General features: G+C 50.2%; 1 protein-coding gene across 3 annotated transcripts; it reads left to right on the plus strand.

Moving 5' to 3' along the window:
• Positions 1-4,190: 4,190 nt before the first annotated feature.
• On the plus strand, positions 4,191-7,533 carry LOC123062291 (probable nucleoredoxin 2). 3 transcript variants are annotated; one of them, XM_044485748.1, is made up of 3 exons: positions 4,191-4,798; positions 5,951-6,461; positions 6,543-7,533. In XM_044485748.1, the coding sequence occupies exons 2-3, from the start codon at positions 6,177-6,179 to the stop codon at positions 7,227-7,229; spliced, it is 972 nt and encodes a 323-aa protein (XP_044341683.1). In that variant the 5' UTR covers positions 4,191-4,798; positions 5,951-6,176; the 3' UTR covers positions 7,230-7,533. The 3 variants fall into 3 exon arrangements, with proteins under 3 accessions (XP_044341683.1, XP_044341681.1, XP_044341682.1); XM_044485746.1 differs by having other exon boundaries at positions 4,206-4,798; positions 5,985-6,461; XM_044485747.1 differs by having other exon boundaries at positions 4,227-4,798; positions 5,985-6,461; positions 6,574-7,533.
• Positions 7,534-14,336: the final 6,803 nt, after the last annotated feature.

The raw sequence follows: 14,336 nt of genomic DNA on the forward strand, positions 1-14,336 counted from the left end.
GAAACCCCCGTGTCTGCCCATCTCCCCACCCCTCCCCCTCCCCCCCGTCGGCAGTTCTTCTTTTTCTCCCCCAAGTCACCACTCTCTCCCTCTCTCATCTCCTCCACTCCCCCTCGGATCTTCACCGTTTGTTGATCGTTTTTACGGATCGAGATGGCCCCGAAGAGAGAAACGTAAGCTCCTCCAATCCCTCCAATTAGTTTTTGCAAACTTGCTTCCGATTCGACGCATTATTTGCTTGAAATGCCTCATATTTTTGAACTTAGATTGGATTTTTTTCACCTAAGATTGATTGTAGTTGTAGTTCTTAGTTCTTTAGTAACTAGTGGTATTGGATATGAACTCTAATCAATAGTTCATATGTTAGTGTGAAGATGAACCCTAGTTCATAATATTTTTTGTTAAAAAAATTATGATGTAATGTTGATATGAGGATGAACCCTAGTTTGATGATGCATGTTGATACGATGATATGATCTAGTGTGAAGATGAACCCTAGTTTGATGATGCATGTTGATATGATGATATGAAGATGTTGTTTGGAAAATTTTATTTTAAAATATGATGATGTGATGTATGTTGGAGGATTTTTTGATGTGATGTGATGCATCTCAATATGATTTGATCCATCATGTGTAGTAGTTGTTGTTGGATGATGTGCTTAAAATTTTATTTTGATATGATGTATGAAATTTTATTAAGGCGGCCACCTCTTGCGGACAACATCGGCCCACGGTACTTCATGCTGGACTGGGCATTCGACAAGGGTCATCGTGACCGGTTCATAGAGAACGGAGAGGTAACTGATATGAATGAAATTTTGATGAAAGTTTTCGGATTGATGAAAATAATTTCCTAACTTTTGGCGTTCACTTTTTGACAGATGCTCCAGCCACTGCGCATGAGGGGTCACGGGGTTCATGGGCATATGGACTACGACGAGCTCTACACGCCGTTCTTCAAGAGAGCCCGTCTGTTGGGTTTTGTGTTGCAGTTCAAGCGTCAGCCGCCGACGCTTGTCCACGCAACTCTGACGACGTTGATTGGCCGGTGGCGACCGGAGACCCATTCTTTCCATCTGCCATGCGGGAAGATGACGGTGACCCTCGAGGATTGGTCGATGATTACTGCCATGCCGATTGAGGGTCATGCACTCATCGGGCGAGTGGAGAGGACCAACTGGCAGCAGAGGGTTGCAGCCCTCATCGGCGACTGCCCCGCTGTCAAGGGTAACCGTACATCCGGTGTGCCGTTGACCTGGCTCTCGGAGCACCGGCAGAAATGCCCTGAAGGCGCCGACGAGATGACCGTGGAGTGGTACGCGAGGGCCTACATGTGGTATCTTCTCACGGAGTTCGTGTTTCCAGATAGCTCCGGAAACTCTGCCAACTGGTCGTATCTCTTCTTCCTAGCGGACTGGGAGGCAGGGTACAGTTGGGGGACCACATCTCTCGCCTACCTATACCGTTCGGTAAGAGATGATCTAATTGCCTACCTACCTACGAAAGTGTGTCCATGACATTTTCTTATATCTGATCCTCATTTGATGTTTTGCAGCTTGACGATGCAACGCAGAGGACGGGAGACAAGTCCAATATGGGTGGATTTGTCTGGGCCTTCTCCATTTGGATGTGGGAGCGGCTGCCGGTGGGGCGTCTGGAGAAGTTGCCAAGACGCCCGTGGGGTGCCTATAGCGAAGACGACGATGAGACTCGACACCCCACCGTAGCTTACAGTTGGGATGTTGTCAAACTCTACACGGGCCTTAACAAGACTTCATACAAGACCTACACCAACGAGTTGGACGCTTTGATGCATACACAGGTATATGAACTCGCTCAACACCTTTCTCTTTGATTTCACTTTTGACCGAGAGTGGGAACTTACCAATGTATATGTAATAGGTAAACTGGTGGCCGTATCATGACCGACAGTGGGGCTTTGATCTGAACATGATGTGCGATGCGGACCATGGTCTCTGGCGGTGCATCGTGCCCATGATCTGTGTGTATGCCGTCGAGTGGCACTTGCCACACCGCGTGGCCACGCAGTTTGGGATTTATCAGCATACCCCACCGGGCCAGCCCACCGATACCGGCGGCCACGCGCTCCACCTGTGAGCGCTTTGTTCACCGTGACCATGATTTCATTACGCTTATCATGTTTCTTGTTGCTTATGATGATATCATTGCGCTTATGATGATTCTTGTTGCTTATGCCTTGGAGGATGAGCCGGCAGAAGAATCAGTCGATCACAGACTGGGAAGAGGAGCATAAAACTCATGCGACAGAGTGGACCGACGGAGGTTCCGTAAAGATGTGGAGAGGAAAGTTACTGACTGGGATGCTTACCTGACCCGTCACATGAGGTGGTACGATGATGTCCAGAAGCACCGTCTTCGTCTCAGGCCTCGGTGGACGGCGGAAGACATCGCGGAGCTGGAGAGGGATGACCCTGAGGAAGAGGCCTACCAGACCGGCATCAGAGACATGCACAGTGGATTTAGGGAGTTTGCACCCCTCATCAACAGAGTGGTAAGTTTGAACCGACGGTTGTATTTAAATTAGTTTATTCGTCATCGTAACTGACTTATGCCGTTGCAGTCTGGTGAGCTGAACAGATGCATCTTTGAAGCCTCAAATGCACTAGGTGATCTCCCCGGGAGCATAGAATCTGAGAACAAAGTGAGGGGGACGATGAAGGTACAATTTCAGCCTCCTCGGAACAGATGCATCTTGTTCACTTGCAATCAGTCGATCTCATACCCTTGTTTCATTGTGAGTGCAGAAGTTCGTGAAGCGTTGTCGCAAGCTGGTAGGGCTGCTTGGGTGTGCTAGAGATGGGTCAGTTGAAGCTTATCAGCCCGTAGCCACACAGAGTCTCATCGGCTCATCTAGGCATGCTCCCCCATCGTCTAGGTTAGTTGGGGAGGAGGAGGAGGAGGCCACACATGAAGAAGGAGAGGAAGAGGAGGAGGCCACACATGAAGAAGGGGAGGAGGGGGAGGAGGAGGAGGAGGCCACACAAGAAGAAGGGGAGGAGGAGGAGAGCAACGGGGAGGAAGAGTACGATGAAGATTATGAACTTATCTAGTGGTTGTGAAACTACGTGAAATTATGTGTTTGTTATTTGTGGATATATATGTGTTTAAAATGTTCTATGCACTTCAAGTTATCTTAATATGGATCTATGTCCTGCTCAAGTTTAATTGTTTAAAATCTATGATATTGCTGTCATATTTGTGAATCTTGCTGTGATATTGCTGTCATATTTGAATTTGAGAACAAGAAACCAAATGAATTTGAAAAAACAAAACAGAGGAGCCTACCGCCAGGCACCCTGGCGGTAGGGTTAGACAACCTACCGCCAGCCTCTGCGGCGGTAGGGTGAACCTACCGCCAGGGCCCTTTCATATTTCGTTACAGAAACTATATACGGCAAAACAGAAGACCCTACCGCCAGGGGGGCTAGCGGTAGGGTAAACCTGCCGCCAGGGCCATTGCATCTTACGTTACAGAATGTCTACACGGCAAAACCCTGCCACACCTTACCGCCAGAGCCTCTAGCGGTAGGGTAACACAACCTACCGCCAGGGCCCCTGGCGGTAAGGTACTTATTCACGTCAACACGCGGTAACGGTCGCCGTCCCCTCCGTCAAAACCTACCGCCAGGGGCACTGGCGGTAGGCTGTGTAACCCTACCGTCAGAGGTTCTGGTGGTAGCAAAAGGGTCAAATCCGAAAAAAATTCAAACCAGAGTCAGATCCTGAAATTGTTTGTCAAAAGGGTCAAAACACGAAATTTAGGCCGTTGGAGCTCCACCTTTCGACACGGATACCAGACCATAGTCGACACGCGCGTACTATGGTCGCGTTCATGTGTCCCTGCTCCGGCGTTTCACCCGCGAGTCAGCTGCTGACAGACACACACGCACACACGCATCAGTTCCCCGATCCCACAGGTGGCGAACCCAGCATTGATGACGATCTCCTAGGCCTCATCTGGTTTCCTAGACGGAACAGGGCCAGACTTTGGGAGCGACCGCGACCGATCGACACCAAAGCCCCGGGCAACCGGACATCACACGCACCCGGCCATCCATCCGCCCGCTGCGACGACCACGCCCACGCCAAGGCGAGAGAGAGAGAGTCCACCGCGAGCGCGACCCACGGCACGGAGCAGAACACGTTGTTGGCTGCGATCGATTCCCAGACCCCCGATTGGACTGGAAGCGCACTAGCGTCGCGTCGCCCCCTTTCCCACCCCGCCGTGTCTGGCCACCTAGCCGCGCTCCCAGCCCCAGCCCCAGCCCCACGTACCCCGCACGCCAACAAGACGGGCTCCGGCTCCCCACCGTCGCCTCTGTTCGACAGCTGCTCTGACGCCAGCCCTCTCCAACGTCTGAAAGGAACCGCTGCGACGGCCGGGCGCGCGCGCGTGGCGAGATGACGTGAACGCCTCCGCGAAAAAGGGTTCGCCGTCTGCAGATAGACGCGGCGCCCCCCGTTCACCTGCTTATTTATTGCTGCGGTGGCCGGTGAGGCGAGGGTCGGCCACAACTGCTGTTCGGAGAGCACAAAGCCAGTCCAGTCCAGTCCGGTCCAGGTCCAGAGCGTTACTGCTGCTATCCGGCACGCACGCATCGGGGATCAGGCACAGGGAAAGTGCCTGGCCTGGCCACAAGAAGATACTCAACGTCGTCGGAGATCCGGGGATGGAAGAAGCAGACGGGAGTGAAAGAGGAGGCATCCGCTCCGCGCTGCCTCTGGGCTCGCTCATCGCTCCTTCCGGGGACGAGGTGCTTCTCCAGCTCATGTGTTCTTCTGCTTCTGCTTTGGCTTTCGCCCTTGAATCTTCTTTGCTTCCTTCCTCGGCTGCATGTTCCCTCTCGCTGTTCATCGGTTAGAACAGAGCGATTTTCCTATCTGGGTTTGGTTTGAGATCTCTTGCTTTTTCATGTAGTAGTATCACGCAAAGGGTGGATATACCGGACATGGAAATGGAAAACAAAACAAATTTTGTGTTAAATTCACTCAGAAAAAAAAATCTCGGATTCTAACCTAGTCAAGATCCAATTTAGCACCGGTTGAAGTTGGTACGTTTTATGCGAAGGGCTTTACTTGAACAATCAAAAACTTAAGCTGTTCCTTCCACCATGTTTTCTCAAACAAGGCGCAGCCAAAGAAAAATGAAGGCGCCTATCTGTTGTACTTGTGTGCATAATCTTGAGTTCCTTCGGCTACCTCCAACAAGTGCAAGCCTCGCAAGCTTTTTTTTAATCTACTAAAAGAGACCAATTTATGGGTTCCTTTAGAAGAAGCTAACTACTCCCTCTGTAAACTAATATATTAGGTATTTAATAAGATCAACGAATCCTAATCTTGTTTGGGATGCTTATTACTCCCTCCGTAAAGTAATATAAAAGCATTTAGATAACTACCTTAGTTATCTAAACATTCTTATATTAGTTTACGGAGGGAGTAGAAAATAAGAGTGTGAATTTTGGCCAACAAACTAAAGTTGTAACAAGATTGCTAAATCTCAGTGGACGAACAATAGTCGATGCTTCATTCATGAGATGTTATGTGCTGATCCATGCAAAAAAATAACTTCTTTCTTTCTGCTTTTTTATATGTTCTGTGACTTGATTAAGACTTGATTAAGTCTCGATCGAACTGAGATCTTGCCACACCCAACTTATAATATTCAGAAACTCATGTGGTTTTCAATTATTCCTTTTTATAGAAGATTAATGAACATAATACATACGTCGAGAATCAGAATACTTAGGGTACTGTCGTCTGTCGACATGTGTCTATCCAACCTCCTCACATTTATACGGTCTTCTTTCCCGGTGAACTATTCCTTTCCCTCTCTCCCTCTCCATCATTTTAATTGTTTCCTTTTCTGTGAACGGTGATCATGACTCCCACACCATGATGAAAACCAGCGACCACGTGTCCGGCCCTAACTAATCTTCACAGGTGGAGCTCCCGGAGCTAGAGGGCAAGGTCATCGGCCTGTACTTCGCGGCGAACTGGTACCCCAAGTGCGAGGCCTTCACGCCGGCGCTGGCCGCCGCGTACCAGCAGCTCAGGGCGCGCGGCGCCGGCTTCGAGGTCGTCTTCGTGTCGTGCGATGAGGACGGGCCGTCCTTCGAGCGCTTCCACCGCGCCATGCCGTGGCCCGCCGTGCCCTTCGGCGACCTCCCGTGCAAGAAGAGCCTCAGCGACATGTTCCAGGTCGAGGGCATCCCGCGCCTCGTGGTGCTCGCCCCGGGCGGCGCCGAGGTCGTCTGCCCCGACGCCGTCGAGCTCGTGCACCGCTACGGCGACCCGGCGTTCCCGTTCACGCCGGCCAGGGTGGCGGAGCTGGAGGCCGACGAGCGGAGCAAGTTCGCCTCCCAGACGCTCGAGAAGCTCTTCTCCGTCGGCCACGTCAAGAACGGCAGCAATGAACAGGTACCTGTGTGACCACCGACACCGAGTGTTGCTTTCCTCTAGAATGCAGAGGCATCGCCATTGATTTTGCCATGCATCCAGCTGCTGGCCTCACCGTGGCTAAGGGCTGCAGGTTCCCATCGCGAGCCTGGTGGGGAAGACGGTGGGGCTCTACTTCTCGGCGCACGGGTGCGAGCCGTGCGTCAAGTTCACCGCGAGGCTGGCCGCCATCTACGGCAACCTGAAGGGCAGGTCGCAGGAATTCGAGGTGGTGTACATCCCCATGGACAAGGACGAGGACGGGTACGAGCGGTCGCGCGGCGACATGCCGTGGCTGGCGCTGCCGTACGACGGCGCGCCGTCGCGGGAGCTGGCCAGGTACTTCGACGTGCGGGAGATCCCGACGCTGGTGGTGATCGGGCCGGACGGCAAGACGGTGACCAGGGACGGGAGGAACCTGGTGAACCTCTACTTCGACATGGCGTTCCCGTTCACGGAGGAGCAGGTGAGGCTGCTGCAGGAGCTGGAGGACGAGCAGGCCAAGGGGTACGCGCCGTCGCTGCGCCACGCCGGGCACCGGCACGAGCTGAGCGTCGTCTCGGAGAAGTCGGGCGGAGGGCCGTACGTCTGCTGCGAGTGCGACGAGCAGGGGCTCGGCTGGGCGTACCAGTGCATCGCCTGCGGCTACGAGATACACCTCCGGTGCGGCCGGGACGCGGAAGACGGCGGCGCCGTGGGAGCTGGTCAGTAGGCCGGAGTACGGGACAGTCTTATATACCATTAAACTGAATGCTGTGTGTGCGTGCTCTGGGAAATGTCATGTTGCTATTGTCAGGTCCGATGATGGTACTAGAACAGACGAGAAATGCCCGGTGTGGACTGGCTCTTGGCAAGTCTGATGATAGTAGAATAGACGAGAAATGCGCAGTGTAGCTTGGTTACGGCTGGCTGGCTGCAACAGAAAAGCATCGCTGAATGTGGGCTTCTACTTGTTGTGGTTTTGTAACGCCCCGAGACCAACGCGTCGGGTGTCTTTTGGTTATTCGCTGTTATTGCTTTGTCATTCACTTGCGTGTTGCATCTTGTCATGTCATCATGTGCATTGCATCATCATATTTTCAAAACTTGCATCCGTCCAGGTCTCCTAGTTCTCTTCGTTGTCCGTTCTGGGCCCAGCCACACTCGCACGCGCTCAAGACACGTCCGAAATAGTATTTTATAAGTGGCCGGAGAATATTCTCGGAAAGAGAATAGAGTTGGCGTGCGGTCTTATTATAGTGTAGGTAGACCGCCTGCCAAGTTTTATCGCATTCGGAGTCCATTTGACGCCCCGACAGTTAACTATAGCGGCATTATAGTCGGTCTATCGTCGGATGTTTCCCGTCTCCGGAAACGGTTGTCGGATTGCATTCATCCTCTCTTTTCTCAGTCCAACCACACACTTGACCTCGTTCACCAGAACCCTCTTAGCACAGTGCATCGACCCCTCGCGCGTGTCCGAAACTCCCCCAAACCCGAGCCCGACAGTCGTCACCGTTGGATTCGGTTCATGCCCAAACATCCCTAAAACATCATCGGTTTATTATTTAGGCTTCCTAACCTTTTTATCTTGGATCGTCCGATTATAATTGGAGGGACCAAATAGTCCCATCTTTGACCACCTACTATAAATATCTGTCCAAACCCTAGTTTCTAGGAGAGTTGTCCCATCCTCCAAATCCCTCCGTCGTCGTCGCCAGTTTGTCCCTCTTCGATTTCTTCCCTGCCCAACCGGTGCCCTCCACCTCTCAGCCAACCACTGAGACCACAGCCACCTCCTCCCACCTCGGGATCCTTCCAGATCCAATCGAGCCAACCAAGCCGCCCCGCTCAAATCCCGCAGGAGCCCGAGCTCCACCTCCTCGCCCACCATCCCCACCTCTTGGATCCTCACGTCCCCAAGCTCCATCCTCTCGGTCCATGGCACCTCTGCGTCGAGGCGCCCGAGTCCTCGCCTGCTATCCGCCGGAACGAGCAGGAGCTCGTCCATGGCGCATCCTTCTGCTTTCCCTGCTGCAGGGCTCCTTCGCCCTTGCTCGTCGTCACCTCGCGCACCGCGTCGCCGCTCCCCCTCCGCGACCCCGAGCGCCCCTCGTGAGCCCCTGCTTCCTCGCGCTCCGTTGCCGTCCCGCTCGCCCAAGCCTCCCCTCGAGCTCCTGCGCCTCCATGTCCGCAAGACGTCGGCGTCCCCGACAGCCTCGTCAGCCCCGTCGTTGTAGACGAGCTCTGCCATGAGTCACCCCGAGCTCCAGCAGGACTCGCGCTGCCGCGTACTTCCCTATCGCCTACTGCAGTCGCTCGCTGCTCCAGCAAGCCAGGAGAGCCAGCTAGCGCTGGATCCCTTCCTCCTGACCTCCTCTTCCCTTGCTTCTTCCTTCTCCTTCCCATCCCTGTCTTTCTCTCATGCTCTCTCTCTCTCTCTCTCTCAGTTACAGGAACGATGCCATGGCCGCCGCCTCGAGTACCTGCCACCGCCGGAGTCCCTGTCGCCGTCGTCTTCATCGGTTCCTGGCAAGGACGGTGCCCCTTCATCTGCTTCCCCTCTACAACGAGCAGGAGCTCGCCCGATGCCACCTCGCCTCCCGGACCCGAATTGACATCAGATCCGGCCATCTTCGACGCATACCCGCCTGTTCCCGTCCCCGTCGCCAGAACCTCGCCGGCGCCTGCATCGCCATGAACCTGTCGCTGCTTCTGTTGTTCGTTCTTCAGTAACGAGCAACAACAGCTCGATTGGTGCAGCCGCGTGTTGACCGCGCCCGGGTCAGCCTCGACTTGATCCAGCAGTGAGCGAGCCTGCTCGGCCTCCTTTGTAGCTGGGCTTGGCCCATGGGCGAGCTGCCCATCCCGCGCGCCCTCCTCTTTTGTTCACTGTTGGACCAGCCTTTGTTTCGGCCCATTCCTGTTTTTTTCAGTTATGCGAATTTGTCTTTTTTCTAGAGGAAAGCAGTTTTACAGAAAAGCCACTCTAGATCATCCATTTAATAAATCATCAACCATGCATCGGATTAAAATGTTTTAAACATGTAACTTGCTTAGAATTTTGTGTAGTTTCATAATATCCAACTTTCATCCATGTTTAAAATGTTTAAACTTGCTGTTTGTTTAATTTGCTAAAATGCCATGTTAAAATGCTTTATTTCATAACTAATTAACCATAGCTCCGTATTTAATAAACCTTATATGTAAATGGGGTAAAAAATGCATAGATTAACATGGTGGCATTACTTTGCATGTTTAACAACTCTAAAAATATGGTTTAGGGCAGAACCGTACCAACTTTAAAATATGCACATGAGGATTTTTTTGGACTTGTTGCTTGTTGTTCCGGCCTCATTTAAACTTGCCTAGATAGGTAGTTTTGTGATGCTTCACCTCTTGGCATGTTTAATAACATTTAATATTGTTGAGTTCATAAACAAGAGTGAACTAAATAAGTCATGTGGTGTTTCGTCAATATGCAACTCGTTGCATATTGAGCTCCACTTAATTTGTAGTATTGTTTGTGCACTTTGCCATGTCATGCTTCATTAAACGGGACATGCATCATACTTGATTGTGCATCATGCCATGTTTATGTGATGGTTGTTTACTATGTGGTTTTCTCCTTTCCGGTGTTGCTTCTTCTTGCTAGTTCGGGTAACGTCGCGTTTGTGAGGATCCGTTCGACTACGTCCCTTTGTCTTCTTCATGGACTCGTTCTTCTTCCTTGCGGGATCTCAGGCAAGATGACCATACCCTCGAAATCACTTCTATCTTTGCTTGCTAGTTGTTCGTTCTATCGCTATGTCGTGCTACCTATCACTTGTTTATCAAGCTTCCCGAATTGCCATGACAGCCTCTAACCTTTTCAATCATCCTAGCAAATCGTTGATTGGCTATGTTACCGCTTTTGCTCAACCCCTCTTATAGCGTTGCTAGTTGCAGGTGAAGCTGAAGTTTGTTCCATGTTGGAACATGGATATGTTGGGATATCACAATATCTCTTATTTAATTAATGCATCTATATACTTGGTAAAGGGTGGAAGGCTCGGCCTTATGCCGGGTGTTTTGTTCCACTCTTGCCACCCTAGTTTTCGTCATACCGGTGTTATGTTCCTTGATTTTGCGTTCCTAACACGGTTGGGTGTTATGGGAACCCCTTGACAGTTCGCTTTGAATAAAACTCCTCCAGCAAGGCCCAACCTTGGTTTTATATTTGCCTAACAACCTATACCTTTCCCTTGGGAGTAATTAACCCGAGGGTCATCTTAATTTTAACCCCCTCGGGCCAGTGCTTCTCTAAGTGTTGGTACGAACCAGAGCCACTTGCGCCGCCACCTCGGGGAAACTTGAGGGTTGGTTTTAGCTGTACGTAGTGTTCATCCGGTGTTGCCCTGAGAACGAAATATGTGCAGCTCCTATCGGGATGTCGGCGCATCGGGCGGTCTTGCTGGTCTTGTTTTACCATTGTCGAAATGTCTTGTAACCGGGATTCCGAGTCTGATCGGGTCTTCCTGGGAGAAGGAATATCATTCGTTGACCGTGAGAGATTGTGATGGGCTAACACTACTAGGGAAAACCTTATACACAGAATCTTAGCAGCAACGCGGCCTAAAAACAGATGCTACTGCTAATTAGCAGTAGCGAGCTTCAGAAAACCGCGCTACTAATAACACGGTAGCAGTAGCGGTCTAGGTGAAACAAGCACTATTACTATAATTGCCATGGCGTTGCCCCCAGGCTAGATATAGTAGTAGCGCCCTTCCGAGGACGCACTACTGCTAAAGTACTTAGTAGCAATGTTTTTTCTCAAAACACGCTACTACTAAGTATTGCACCTAATTAAGTTTAGTCCCATACTGCTAAGCGAACAAGGTGTTTACCACCTTAAATATGTTACTTCTCAAACTATCTCGAGCACTTGGTCTTCATTGAACTATATGTGTAGGATTTGTGGCTGCAATATGAATCTTCACCTGTGCCTATACAGGTACTGTGAGGATTCATGTTGACTATTTAGATTCTACACAAAAAGAACAATGATGACCAATGTATATTTTTGAAGTTTTTACATGCTTAGACTTAGCAGTAGTGTTTTTTCAGGGCAAAGCGCTACTGATATTATAAAACAGAAATGAATAGTTGTAGCGCGTTTCGCTTGACACGCTATAGCTAACTTAGCTATAGCGCGTTCCGGCAAAACGCGCTGCTGCTAGTTTGACTTAACCCCCGGCCGCGCGGGCTCAAAATTTCGCTAAGTCCTTCCCCTCTACTTCCCCCTCTCCCCCAACTGCTCCATCGCCGCCGTCGCCCTGCCGCTCTCGACCTCACCGCCGCCGCCCACCACCGCCGTCAACCTCACCACCGCCGCCGCCCACCGCACACCCTCACTGCCGCCCCCGACCCCGACCTCGACACCGTCTGTTAGTGCATCTAGTGCCACCCCTAATTGGTTTTGGAGTATTGACGACAAACCTGGTTGAGGGACTAATGAGTTTGTAAGAATTGCAGGATAACACAAGTAGAAGTCCCTCATTGATTCAGTTTTCCTACCAGAGATGACCCCTAAAAATGTATGAAGACATTGAAGTCAAAGGTGGTATGTGAAGACATTCACATTGAAGACTGTGACAAGAGAAAACATCGCGTGAAGACTATGGAGCACGAAGACTTAGTTGTTTCGTCGTTCTTTTTCTTCTTTGTTGAGTCATAGGAACCACCGTACTGTTAAGTGGGGTCCAAGTGAACCAGTCAGAATGACTGAACTGATGCTTAACCAAAATCCTATGTCTTCGAGCGAAGACAATGAGAGCAATTCTTATCCAGAGCTGGATAAGTCAGCTTTGCTTGTAGCTCAAGTAAAGTTGCCGTGTGTGTTTGAAATCTGACAGTTGGAACACATGTTAGTTCCTTAGTGGCCCAGGGTCATTTCGGAAAAATCAGGTCAGGTTGCCTAGTGGCTATAAATAGCCCACCCCCTACACCATAAATTGGTTGGTTGCTCAGAGTTAGTGTATGGCTTTTGTCGTTTGAGAGCAACCCACCTCGAAGCCTTTGAGAGAGAATTCCTTGCGAGGACAAAGCCCTAAACACCCAGAGCCAAAGAGTGTTAGGCATCACTGAAGTCTTCCTGCCTGTGTGATCTGAAGACTTATTACACTTGAGGACTGTGAATCCTCCAGCCGGTTAGGCGTCACGTTCTGAGCATCCAAATGTCATTGTGGATCGTCGGTGAATGAAGTCTGTGAAGGTTTGGAAGTCTACCTTGAAGACTTACCAGAGTGATTGGGCGAGGACTGGGTGTCCTTAGCTCAAGGGGAATAAGGTGAAGACGCGGTCTTCTGAGTTGAATCTCAGCCTCCCTAACCAGACATACAGTTGTCACAACAACTAGAACTGGTCCAACAAATCATTGTCTTCAACGAGCCACTGGTTCTATCCTTCCCATCTCTTTATTTGCAGATTGGTCCTTGTGAAGTCATTGCCTATTTGCATTATCTATTTGTCTTCACTGTGTGACTGCTTGTTCTGATTGGCTTCATACTATCTTCCATCCTGATCTATACTGCCTAGCTGCTATTAGTCTTTGTGCTTTCATTTCATTGAATACTTGACTATGGCTTGCTTAGTGTAGTCTACCTTCCGCTGCATGGTAATAGGTTTATTTCTATCGTTTGTCTTTGAAACTTCCATGTTTTGAAGACTTTCATAAAAATCGCCTATTCACCCCCTCTAGTCGATCACTAGCACTTTCAATTGGTATCAGAGCAAGGTACTCCCTTGTTCTGTGTGATTCGGTTTAACCACCTGGAGTTTTAGCTATGTCGACTGCAGGGATAGTCAAAGTCTCCGCTGCGTGCCCAGTCTTCGATGGAACTGAATATCCCTACTGGAAGAATAAGATGCGCATGCATCTGGAAGCCATTGATGTTGACCTCTGGTATGTCGTCAAGAATTGCGTCCCCAAGGCTGGTGAAGGTGTCATCGCTGCTGATGTCAAGAAGTTCGCTCAACTGGATTCCACTGCCAAGAACATTATCTATGGTCATCTGACCAAAGGACAGTATGGCCGTGTGAGTGCTCTGGAAACATCCAAGCTAGTCTGGGACTGGCTCTCCAAGGTCAACGAAGGCGTCTCAACCCAGAGAGATCAAAGAATCAGTGTACTTCGCAACCTCTTCAACCGCTTCAAGAGAAATGACAATGAGAATGTCCAGCTCACGTTTGATCGACTCACTAACATCACAAATGAGCTTCAAGCCCTCGGTGCTACTGAGATCACCAAGCATGAAGTAGTCAAGACACTCCTGAGATCTCTTGACAGCTCGTTTGACACCCTAGCCCTGATGATTCAAGAACGCCCTGACTTCAAGACACTCGATCCGTCTGACATACTTGAAAGGCTCAACACACATGAGTTTGAGCTTTCTGAGAAAAGAGACATCTACGGTCCCAACTATGGGCGAACTCATGCTTTGAAGGCAAAAGTTGTTTCCTCGTCTGAAGAAGAATCTGATTGCAGTTCTGATGATCCTGAAGACATTGGAAAGGAGCTTGCTATGCTTGTGAAGAAGTTCCGGAAATTCACCAAGAAGAAAGGCTTCAAAAAGTCCTCACGATCCAGCTCAAGGAATGATGAAGATTCTGCTCATGACTACAAGAAGAGAACATGACACAAGTGCAAGAAACTTGGTCACTACATCTCTGAGTGTCCGCAGTAGGACAATGAGAACAACAAGAAGAAGAAAAAGCAAGGAATATGATTCCCACGACAAGAAGAAGAAGAAATACTCAAAATCTTCTTCCAAGTCTTCATCAAAGTCTTCATCACATAAGAAGAGCTCATCTGGAAAGGCTCGTGCATTTGTTGGCAAG

Source organism: Triticum aestivum, chromosome 3A (genome assembly GCF_018294505.1).
Source record: "Triticum aestivum cultivar Chinese Spring chromosome 3A, IWGSC CS RefSeq v2.1, whole genome shotgun sequence".
Classification (NCBI taxonomy): domain Eukaryota; kingdom Viridiplantae; phylum Streptophyta; class Magnoliopsida; order Poales; family Poaceae; genus Triticum; species Triticum aestivum.